The sequence below is a fragment of the Microcaecilia unicolor genome, chromosome 6 (genome assembly GCF_901765095.1).
Source record: "Microcaecilia unicolor chromosome 6, aMicUni1.1, whole genome shotgun sequence".
Taxonomy (NCBI): Eukaryota; Metazoa; Chordata; class Amphibia; order Gymnophiona; family Siphonopidae; genus Microcaecilia; species Microcaecilia unicolor.
Window position 1 is genome coordinate 78,480,513 of NC_044036.1, and position 12,599 is coordinate 78,493,111.

At 40.8% G+C, this 12,599-nt stretch overlaps 1 protein-coding gene across 3 annotated transcripts in view; it reads right to left on the bottom strand.

Annotated features, from left to right (window-relative positions):
- Positions 1-12,599, bottom strand: part of DPYD (dihydropyrimidine dehydrogenase) — a 1,476,885-nt gene that overhangs the window by 665,025 nt on the left and 799,261 nt on the right. For all 3 annotated transcript variants that reach the window (XM_030205306.1, XM_030205305.1, XM_030205304.1), the window contains one exon: positions 8,830-9,045. In XM_030205306.1, coding sequence (XP_030061166.1) covers positions 8,830-9,045 — 216 coding nt within the window. The remainder of the gene's footprint in view (positions 1-8,829; positions 9,046-12,599) is intronic.

A 12,599-nucleotide genomic window follows, 5' to 3' on the forward strand; every position in this document is an offset into this window, starting at 1 on the left:
TTATTTTAGGAATAGCACAGCTTAACACATACAGACTGGTTCATTGCTTTACAGAGATTCATTCTTTTTCTCTCCAACATTTTTTTAATGTGGGCTATGTGGGACATAAATGATGCATAAACCCAGACTCAAAATAAACTGGAATAAACCAGAACAGGTTTCTGGCAGCTGCATGGAACAGGCATGCATAGCCCTGAGCATTCGAGGAAGAGAAGTTAGATGATGTTGGCCTTTGCAGGAGCAAGAGGAGTTAACCCATGACATAAAACACTGGTCAGGAAACATCAGCCCATTCCATAATGTAGCAGAAGCAGACTGTTTGTGAATGTGTTTTTTTTTTTTTAAGATATATGGATTTGATTTCTATGACTGTTGAGTGGTGATGAAAGATTTTTGCTGTATATTTATTATTGTGTATATTTTTGCTTTGTTTTACTGTGAATGTTTTTATGAAAAGGACATGAAATGAGATTGAAGGGGGGGCAGACTCAAGAAAAATGTCAGGAAGTATTTTTTCACGAAGAGAGTAGTGAATGCTTGGAATGCCCTCCCGCTGGAGGTGGTGGAAAACAATAATAATTTTAAACAAATGAAACCTCAAAACTCCCGACACCTGGCCAGTTAAATGTTACTGAGCCAGCTAAGGGCTAATATTTGGTATGAGATAAGCCGAATATCTCGGCTAAATATCAGCGCTTAGGGACCAATTCTATATATGGTGCCTAAAATTAACAAGTGGTAGGCAGTCACACCTAAGCATATTCTAAATACCGTGCATGAATCTATGCACAGTATTTAGAATACGCTTAAGCATAGTTCATGCAACTAAATCTAAGCACGTCTATTTATGCCAATGAAAATATGCTGTAAATCCTTCTGCGTAGATTTATGCACATTGACCCATATTTATAACTATGCATGTAGATTTTGGAATGCCCATGAAATGCCCATTTCTACACCCTAAACCATGCCCCTTTTTGCCTGGGTGTGTTAGACGTTAGGCACAGTACATTACAGAATACGCTTAGCAATTTATGCATGTAAATTCTAATTTTTACCAATTAGTGCTCGGTATTGCTTGTTAAGAGCTGTTTGTTAAATTAATCTAATCATGTAGTTATAGAATACACCTAGATTTATGCACAGAACTGCGTGTAACTCTAGGTGCGCTATACAGAATCTGGGAGTTGGATGACCAACTATGTTGCATGATAAAGTCAGTTAGTGCCAAAATTTAGCATCTGGCTGGTTATGTTTGGTGGCCAAATATATGCATGTTCATAGGCGGTCGGTGGCCTAACTGTTTGGGGACGCTAAAGGGGGCAGGGTTGGGGGTGGAGCTTAAATCCATAATTGTCTGATAACACAGAAAAAATAAATAAAAATAAGTCACAATTAATACCTTTTATTAAATTTAGATATTAGATATGTATCATATGTCAAAGAATAAAGTGGTTGCTCAAAGCATATACTAACCACAATCGCTCAACTGCAAAACACTATGCACAACTTTGTGCAAAAACACACTCAGAACATTACTGTATCATAAATATTACACTGGGCAAAACCTAATACATCAATATACCACCCATACGGAAAATGCAGACCGTCAACAATATGAAACAAGGGATCATAATATCATGATACGTGTAGAGCCACAAAACACCCTAATTCATGTTTAATGTGGGATAAAATGCCACAAATAAGTACATATAAACTTTTAACATTGAGCACCTGATTCTCAAAGTGGACATATTCCAAACACTATAATGAAAATAAAATGATTTTTTTTCTACCTTTGTTGTCTGGTGACTTTGTTTTTCTGATCATGCTGGCCCAGTATCCGATTCTGCTGCTATCTGTCCTCTTAACTCCGTTTCCAGGGTTTCCTTTCCATTTATTTCTTTCCTTTCCTCCTTTCTTCTTCATTTCTGGTCCTCAGCTTATGCCTATTTTCTTCCTCCATGTGCAGTTTTTCTCTCTTCCTTTTCCCTCGTCTCATCTCCTTCCTCACTCTTCCCTCCCCTCCATCCACCCATGTCCAGCAACCCTCCTCTCCCCTCCATCCACCCATGCCCAGCAACTCTCCTCTCCCCTGCACTCCCCTCCATCCTCCCATGTCCAGCAACCCTCCTCTCCCCCTGCCCTCCCCTCCATCCACCATGTCCAGCCACCCTCCTCTCCCCTCCATCCACCCATGTCCATCAACCCTCCTCTCCCCTCCCCTCCCCTCCCCTCCATTCACCCATGTCCAACACCAGCAACCCTCCTCTCCCCTCCATCCACCCATGTCCAGCAACCCTCCTCTCCCCCCTGCCCTCCCCTCCATCCAGCAGCCCATGTAAACCATCTCCCTTCTGCCAGCCATTTCCTGCCTTCTTCCAGCCCCCCACCAATCCCCCTACCCCCATCGCTGTCATCAATCTGACATCTGCCTGATAGCCCTCGTTCCCGACCTGCCCTCGCCCTACCTTAAAATAGTGTAATTCTCCTCGAGCGGGTGGGGCGACATCGCAAGCAGCAGCAGGCTCCAGCCTTCCCTCGCATGGCTCCGCCCTCTTCTGACATGTTTCCACAAGGGCGGAGCCATGCGAGGGAAGGCTGGAGCCTGCTGCTGCTTGCGATGCCGGCCCCGCCCGCTCGAGGAGAATTACACTATTTTAAGGTAGGGCGAGGGCAGGACGGGAACGAGGGCTATCGGGCAGATGTCAGATGATTGACGACGGCGACGGGGGGAGCGGGGGTCGGGGGATCGGTGGGGGGCTGGAAGAAGGCAGGAAATGGCAGCTGAGGGCAGACGGGGAAGTCTGCAGCTTGCGGGGTGGGGACAGCGGTTGGGCTGGGTTGGGCTGGCTAAGCCTCCCCAAGCCTCTTATACCGGGAGCCTATGTGTATGTTAATAGGTGGATTATCTTTGGCTGGTTCCAACTTGCCAGCTAGCACTGAATATCAACCCGGCAAAGTATATATATTAAGATCTATAAGCCTGTCTCTATATGCTTTATGATGAAGACTACTGACCATTTCAGTAACCGCACTCTGAACTAACTCCACCCTGGTTATATCTTTTAAAAGGTGTGGTCTCCAGAACTGCACATAGTACTTTAATTGGGGCCTCACCAGAGACTTATACAGAGGCCCTACCATATCCTTTTTCTGCCATTCTTCTTCCTATGCAACCAAGTATCCTTCTAGCTTTGGCAGTCGCCCTTTCTACCTGTTTGTCCACCCTTAGATTGTCAGAAATGATCACCCCTAAGTCTCGCTCTACTTTCGAGCACAGAAGTACTTCTCCTCCTAAATAGTACTGCTCCCTTGGGTTCCAATAGCCTAAGTGCATGACCCTGCATATTTTAGCATTAAATCTTATCTGTCAATTTCTAGACCATTCTCTCAGCTTTGTTAGATTCCTCCTCATGCTATCCACACCATCAGGGGTGTCTACCCTATTGCAGAGTTTTGTATCAGCTGCAAACAGGCAAATCTTATCCGACAGCTCTTCTGCAAAAAGATGGAACACTTTTTTAAATGCTGTTCATCACCAGCTAAATTAGCCCTGGATATTCAGTACTGAGTCATGTTCGGGCACCAGCAGTGAACATCCGGGGTTAATTCACAGTGCCCTGACTGCTGGAGCTTACGCGAGTCCCGGCCTATAGTCATCTGGGACACACATAAGATTCATATGTGGGTCCCAGATGAATATTGGCCAGGACTCGCATAAGACATTTCTGCCCAGATTCTGTCCCCCCCCCCCCCCCCCCCCCCACCTACACACACTGTACCTGAAGTACTCACAGTGCTTAAAGTACCACAAGGCTGCCAGTAGAGGTCGCACCAGGCATTTTCTATTGGTCTAGGACCTGGGTAGGAATGAGTAGAAATCACTCCTGCCTATTTACCACTCAGCCACCAGGGATTCTGCAAGGTAGGCCCAGGAGAGGAGGGGGCCAGCAGGAGTGGGTCCTAGGCCTACATTGCATCTTTGGTGTGGGGGTGGACAGGGGTACTGCTAGAGCCACTCTCTGGAAGGTAAGTGAACACTGGCTGATATTCAGACCAGTGTCTGGTTACCTTCATTGCATAAAGCTAGGACAGCTTATTTTTCTGCCCTAACTTTGTGTGGATCCCTAGCTGGTTAGAGGGCTGAATATTGCCACTAACTAGCTAGGTAGATGCTCTGCCCAAACTCTGCTCCTAAACTTGCCAGTTAGGGTTTGGCTATGGTTACCTTCATTGCATAAAGCTAGGACAGCCTTTTTTTCTGTCCTAACTTTGTGTGGGTCCCTAGCCGGTTAGAGGGCTGGATATTGCCACTAACTAGCTAGGTAGATGCTCTGCCCAAACTCTGCTCCTAAACTTGCCAGTTAGGGGTTGGCCATTATGAGGTGATATTAACCAGTGCCACCAAAGTGTCACTCAATATTGTTGCTTAGCCCTGGACAAGCAGCTAGGAGCTTCTCCTGACCATATAAATTGTTTTGAATATTGGGCCTAGTGTTTATAAGGGAACCAGAAGTGGCCCAAAAGTATTCCTGGCTGATGACCCACAAAGGGTCAATATGAAAACTTATCTCAACCAAGAATCTATATTTGATTTCTATGTCAAAGCCTTCTGGTTATTTGTAAATATGGCTTCTGATTTTTCAATTTAACTAACTAATAATCATACCCAATACAAATAAGTTAACTTGGTGTTACTGGATAAACACCAGAAAAATACCACTTTCCCTACAACATTTTCACCCCTCAACAGACATGTATTGTGCTTTTTCTTTACGGATAATTCCTAAGTGACACTAAGGGGAGAAGTTATCAATTTGGGCTACCTTTAAGATGGGTTAATTTCTCACAAGTCATGCTATTTTAATACAGGGTCCCAGTCTATGCAATGAGTCCCCATGAGTCCCCATGACTTGTGGTAAAGTAACCCATCTTTATAATAGCTCACTTTCAGGCTTATTTTCGAAAGAGAAGGACGCCCATCTTTCAACACCAAATTGGAAAATGGGCGTCCTTCTCTCAGGGTTGCCCAAATCGGCATAATCGAAAGCCGATTTTGGACATCCCCAACTGATTCCCGTTGCGGGTATGACCAAAGTTCCTGGGGGCGTGTCAGAGGTGTAGCGAAGGCGGGACTTGGGCGTGCCTAACAGATGGGCGTCCTCGAGCAATAATGGTAAAAAGAAGGGCGTCCCTGACGAGCACTTGCCTGACTTGGTCAATTTTTTCTTATGACCAAGCCTCAAAAAGGTGCCCGAATTGACAATATGACCACCGGAGTAAATTTATTTGGATTTAGCTTACACCTTTTTTAGTAGTGGCTCAAGGTGAGGTACATTCAGGTACACTAGGTATTTGACAGTTTGTTAGAGGGCTTATACTCTAACCCCCTGTTTACTAAGCCATACAAGTGGTTGCCAGTATGCTAATGGCAATGCAGCCCATCCACTTTGAATGGGCTATGTCGGCATTGCTTTACGGCTTAGTAAATGGGGGGGGGGGGGGGCTAAGTTTTTACCCAAGGCAATGAAGGGTCAAGTCGCTAGTCCGAAGTCACAAGGAGCTACAGTGGAATTTGAACCAAACTCCCCTGATTCCAGCCTGGTGCTCTAATCATTAGGCTACATCTCTTGTTACTATATGACATAATTATCTGGAAAATAAACATCTACATTTACAGTTTATCATTTATTATTTTTACTATACTGTAACTTATTGCAAAGCAAATCAGAATGGTTCGCAAAGCATAATTATACAATAAAACAATCATGAACTGAAGAACTCCATTTAAAATAGGAAAGAGACTGACTTACCTTTCATTCAAGAAAAACAAATAAAAACATCCAATCATGTTTAACAATCATACCAGACCAAACAAATATTGCAGTTTCAAATCTGGTTCTATGCAAAAAGTTTGAAGGGGGGGGGGGCTAAATCATGAGCAGAGATCAAATCCTAATTGAAAATAAGACATCTTTAGAGCAGCACCAATCTGATTGGTTCTGGCAATGAGCTCTATAGTGCCGGTGAAAGGAAGTAAAAAGCCGATGCTCAAGTAGATTCCTATTTCTCATTGGAGAGCGATGGTAAGGAAAAGTCAGAACAGCACGATAAGATAGAGATAAAGTATGAAATGCTTTATGTATCATGGTTAGAACCTTAAACTTAATCCTGAATTTGATGGGAATCCAGTGTAAGCATTGAAGGAGAGGAGTAGCCCTATCATATTTAGACAGACAACAAATAATATGAGTTGCAGTGTTCTGAATTATTTGTAGTCATTTTAAGTTGGCCTTTGTGATACCAGCATAAATAATATTACAGTAATCATATTGTGCAATAATATATGCATATGATAGAGTACACCATGAAGCTAAGTCAAGCATACTTCTAACTGATTGCAATTGTCAAAGTAAATAACAAGATTTCTTCACAACATCTGAAATCTGAGAATTAAAAGAGAGGGTGGAATCAATGATAATACCAAGATATCTAAATGAGGATACGGGAGTAATCTGTCTATCAAACAGTGTAGGAACTAAAATGGCATTGGGTGAAAACCTGTGATCCAGGAGACTATTGTTTTATCTAGATTTAAGAATATAAGTCTTATTTGTAAGCAAATATTTTAATGGGGAATTGGGGAACCAACGCCTACTTCTGAATAGATAGATAGATAGATAGATAGATAGATAGATAGATAGATAGATAGATAGATAGATAGATAGATAGATAGATAGATTTTTGTTCTTGGAAGTCCCATGTTTACCTGTTTGCCATTTTCAATACCATAGGGTGACCAAAATATCAGTTAAATGTGAAATATGATAGCATAATTATAAAATACTGATTACTGGATATGAAAAGCCTTTAAATGCAAATTTCTGCTCATGTAGATACCGTAGTTACTAAAAAGTGATTCCTGATGTTACTAGCACAAAGACAGACAAAGTCTTTTGATACTTGACATTAACAATCTGATCATTTGTCTCCCCAAAGAAAGCCCATACCTCTTTTCTACAGGACACAATAAAGAATAATAATATTTCTGTTTACAGAGATATCAACTGGCATTTCACAGCGAGTCAATGGTCTATTTTTGCTACAGCATATTAGACCTCAATCTGTCATCTACAAATGTCAGGGGTATAAAAAAAATTATGGGATGAAAATCAAAAGCATGTACTGAATTCTTAAAAAAGAAACAAAGTTCACTTACATATATTTACAACGGAAATCAGTGCAATATTCAGCTGTCAATCCAGAAAAACAACGAGGGAGAAATGCTGTCAGTGGGACAGGATAATAAAATTTCAAGCAGATGTTCAGGCTGGGCTCTAATTTTCACTGAACTCCCTTGGTAAGCATTTAATTTCTTTATCATATGCAAGCTAGGCAAATTGTACTTCATCAAAACTGTATTGTGAAATATTAATATTTCCTATTATAGCAAAACTCCACAGAATAACCTTTGTCATATTAAGAACATCAGAATTTCAAATGTCAAGGCTTGGCATTTTAATACATCTTAAACAGCTTTTTGGTTTAGCGTCATAAATTTTAACTCATTTTACCTAAGTTACTGTGCTGTAATATCAAACAAAAATGTGAAACAATTTTAATAGGTTCATTTCAGAAAGATATAAACACTATGAAAATTATAGGACTGGTCATATAAGTGAATGTGGCTGTTTGGGATTTGTACAGAGAAAAAAATATTCTTGTCCATTTTCAGCTCTTTTGACCTTTGTCGCCAATTTGTGAACTTTTTTTCAATTTGTTTTGTATATATAGGAATTTTTAACATTGCAGATCAAAATTGTGCTGCTTAATACATAGATTAACTCTGGTTAGATTAGTTTTGACTGCATTTAATTTAAGGCGTGGTAACAAACCACGGAGCCCTTTTACTAAGCTGCGCTAAAAGTTGGCCTGTGCTATGACTTGCACTTTGGTTTTCCCGCACGCTCAAGCCACTTTCAGCATGGCTGTAAAACGGCATATTTCTTATTTCCCCCATTAATGGCCACGTGCTAATTTCTCAATTAGCATATGGAAAAAATGAGCAGTAGATCTCAAAAAAACCTACAAAAGATGTGCAAAATGTACAAAATGTTCAATTTATTCACCACCAAAATAATAAATACATAAATAATTAAAGGTCCGACACAACCATGTTTCGCCCTGTCAAAGGGCTGCATCGGGGGCTTGAAACATAACCCAGTCCTGGTGACAGAACACTTCACCTACTCTTTGTAACCTATTTCCTCAGAAGCATTTAGTAAATTTGTTTCACATATGGTGGAAAGTGTCAGCCCCCCAAAACCCAACAAAAAACTACTGTACCCACATGCAGGTGACACCTGCAGCCAGAAGGGCTATTGCAGTGATGTATAGTTGGGTACAGTAGGTGTCTGGTGAGTTTGGAAGGCTCCCCATGCAATACAGATTTTTATAGCATATATGAAAGATTAATAGACAATAGGGATTGAACATTTTTTTCTATTCAGGTGTTATCCAGTTGTGTGTGTGTGTATATAGATAGATCGATAGATAGATAGATTTGTATAGTTGACAGAAGAGAATAATTATTGTATACTGGAGACATATGAATGTGACTGTATTTTGTTTGTTTTAATGTTATCATTTGATTTTATGATTATGTATGTACTTCTGTAATCTGCATAGTTATTATGTGGAAAATAAGCTATTTATATATATAAATAAATAAATAGATAGATATAGATATATACACACACAATATTTTCCACAGATCAATATTGCCGATAAAGTATTAAACTTGTGTATTTTTAAGTATTTGCCTACCTTTTCAAGGACAAACGTTTTTGTCACAGCAAAAGCCCATCCTGCTTCAAAGGCTCTTCGAATCATTGGCGCACTTGTACTTGGAGGTGCACTTGCAAGTCCAAAAGGATTTAAAAACTTCAATCCAGCTATTTCTATGCTAATGTCCACCAGATCAATAGGAGTGTAGAAGAGAGGTAGCAGAGGCTTGTGAGCAATTGAGGTGTTGTGGAGAGACTGCAAAAACAAATAGAATGCATGATCATCTTTATAATTCTGCCTTAGTTTGAAGAAAAGAAAAACACACAGAAGACATAACTAAGTTCTATATACTTGAGCCTAATTGTAAATTGATTAACAATAACTAAATTGCAGGACATTGGTCAATGTGATAGGACAAATCACTAATAAATTCCAAAACTGAATATTGAGATCAAAGTATTAATCATAAGATAACATAAACATATATGGTGGAATTATGTAACCTGGGTGCTCACATTTATGCTCACGTTATCCCCTGCATTCTATACATGATGCCCAGATTTGCGTACCCAAATTTGTGCATGCACACAAGATATGCATGCAAATTAATTGAATAATGAGCTCTGAATCATCAATAATTGTGTGCTAACAACCAATTATTGATGTTAATTGGCACTCATTAAAATTTTGCATGCATATCCAGCTGCATGCTATTATATAAGGAGGGGCGCACCTGACTCCTGTGGGTGTGAAAATTTTTTTGGCACTCATTTCTGAGTGCCATTTACAGAATCTGGTCCTACATGCAAAATATTTAGAATGCTAGCACTTATGTACATATTTCCACATCTATATGCACAAATGTTAGCTTAGGGCCTTATTTTATAAAAGTTATGTTCCTAAATTTATGCTCCTAAATTACAAGCGAAATCTATGCTCCTAAAATTATGCTCCTAATTTAGGGCCTATTATGCTAATAGATTTAACATACATTTAGGATCATAAATTATGTGCTAAATTTATGAGTGCAATTTTAGGAGCATAAATTTAGAAGCACAAATTAAGGTTATAATTTAGCAGCGTAAATTTAGGAGCATAACCATTATAGAATAAGGCCCTTACTGCTGGATTCTATATATCACGCCTAGCAGTCCGTGCTTAAATCTAAGTGTATTCAATGATAATGCAGATAAGCCAACAAGCCAATCAGCACTGATAACAGCACTTAACAAGCAATAATGAGCACCAATTGGCAATAAATAGAATTTACGAGCATAATTTGCTAAGTGTATGCTGTAATAAACTACACTTAAATTCTAAAGCATGCAGTTCTAAAGGGGCACGGTTATGGCCCAGGAAATAGATGTTTTGCAGGCATTCAAAATAAGTACCTGAATATATGTGTTGGGCTTACTGCCGCTTAGTAAAAGGAGCCCTTAACTTATGTGTATATATTTTCAAGGGGAGCATGCACAGGGGCAGAGCATAGGCGGGGCTCCACTTATATATGTAACAAAGAATAATCTAAGTTATGCACATCCCTGCCTCACGTGGAGGGGCATAATTGAACGTCTATCTCCATGGCCGTTTATCTCCGAGAACGGGTCCATGAAGGGGCGGACCGAACCGTATTTTCAAAAAAAATAGACGTCCATGTTTTATTCGACAATTTGTGAGCTGGGCGTTTTTGTTTTTCAGTGATAATGGAAAATGAAAGTGCCCAGCTCAAAAACGAATAAATCCAAGGCATTTGTTCGTGGGAGGGGCCAGGAGTCGTAGTGCACTGGTCCCCCTCACATGCCAGGACACCAACCGGGCACCCTAGGGGGCACTTTTACAAAAAAAAAAAAAAAAAAAAGGTAAAAGAGCTCCCAGGTGCATAGCACCTTTCCCTTGTGTGTTGAGCCCCCCAAATCCCCCTCAAAACCCACTGCCCACAAGTCTACACCATTACTATAGCCCTAAGGGGTGAAGGGGGGCACCTACATATGGGTACAGTGGGTTTGGGGGGGTTGGACTACTAAGCATTAAGCAGCACAATTGTAACAGGTAGGGGGGGGATGGGCCTGGGTCCACCTGCCTGAAGTCCACTGCACCCCCTAACAACTGCTCCAGGGACCTGCATACTGTTGCCAGGGAGGTGGGTATGACATTTGAAGGTGAAAATAAAAAGTTGTGAAACATCATTTTTTGTGGTGGGAGGGGGTTAGTGACCACTGGGGGAGTCAGGGGAGGTCATCCCCTATTCCCTCTGGTGGTAATCTGGTCATTTAGGGCACTTTTTGGGCCTTATTCGTGAAAAAACAGGGCCCAGGAAAAGTGCCCTAAATTCTAGCTACAAACGCATACTTTTTTTTCCATTATCGGCGAAAGGCGCCCATCTCTGTTCGGGTGATAACCACGCCCCAGTCCCGCCTTCACCACGCCTCCGACATGCCTCCGTCAACTTTGTACGCTTCCGCAATGGAGTGCAGTTGAAAACGTCCAAGTTTGGCTTTCGATTATACCGCGTTATTCGTTTTTGGGAGATAAACGCCTATCTCCCGATTTAGGTCGCAATATAGGCATTTTTGTCTTTCGATTATAAGCTGGATAGTCATGCATACTTATACAAGTAATATAGCTGGCATAATGTTAGGCACATTAATTTTCAGTTCTGCCAGTGCTCTGCAACGGAAAGTAGATATCTACTTTTCATTTAGGAGCAGAGGAGTAGCTAATAGTTAGAGCTCCGAGCTAGGAACTGAAAGGCCAATATTCAAATTGTACAGCTGGCATCAGTGCGTTCTCTCAGTGACTACAGTGACTTGGGTGCACCCAATTGTTTGGCTTGTACCTCATTTCTATTTGATATCACGTGGATGGATACTCGCTGTTGCTGTCGTCTCAGCTTCAGCTGCTGACCGAACTCCCGATGAAGGCTCTGGCTAAAACATGAACCATGAAGAGTCCTGTGCTCCAGTGATTGTCTGTCACCTGACCTGTTTAGATTATCTAATAAAGATTTTTTGATCATCTTTGTCTCATCGCTTTGGTCTTTCCCACCCCGTGTTCTACTTTTGCTGACATTTGTGGGATTGCTTGCCTTTCCTTTATTTGGACTCAAATCCTACAGCAACATCTTGTGTCGTTGGGCAAGTTACTTAACCCTCTGTGCCTCAGGAGAAAGCATGTCAGGAAAACCTTCATTGTGTGGTCACCAGGAGTCAATTCTGACTTGAGGGTACATCTGAATCTGGACTTTTCATTTTAGTATAGGCTCTTACCATGCACGCCCAGTCACCTAACTGGGGGCACTCAATTATAGAATTACCCCATAGAGCTAATAGGGATCTATTTACTAAAGTGCAATAGCTCTTAATATAGCAATTAATGCACACTAAACAGTTAATGTGGCACCTTTGAAGGGTAGCATGGTGCAATATTTGCATTAAAAGCTAAAGTGGAACAGAGAAGAAAAGGGCGGGAACAACTGTGCCTTGTAGTTGATGCATGAACACATATTAGTACTGGAGAAAACTGAATACTTTGCAGATAAAGCAACATAAGAATTATACCCAAGTTCATGCTTCTGATTCTACTAAATGCAACTTGAACTGGTTAAATAAATTAATTGGAATTTATGAATACATACAATATTTTTCCATATTTTATTAACTGGGTTTGGCCAAGAATGCTAAAGGTAGATTAGAGCATTTTCATGGATCAACTGTATTATTGGTCCTCACATGTTCCATCCTCTGATAAACTATCAACCAATCTTTGATATAGAACTCTTCTAAACCATTCTTACTACCATAATCTAAAAT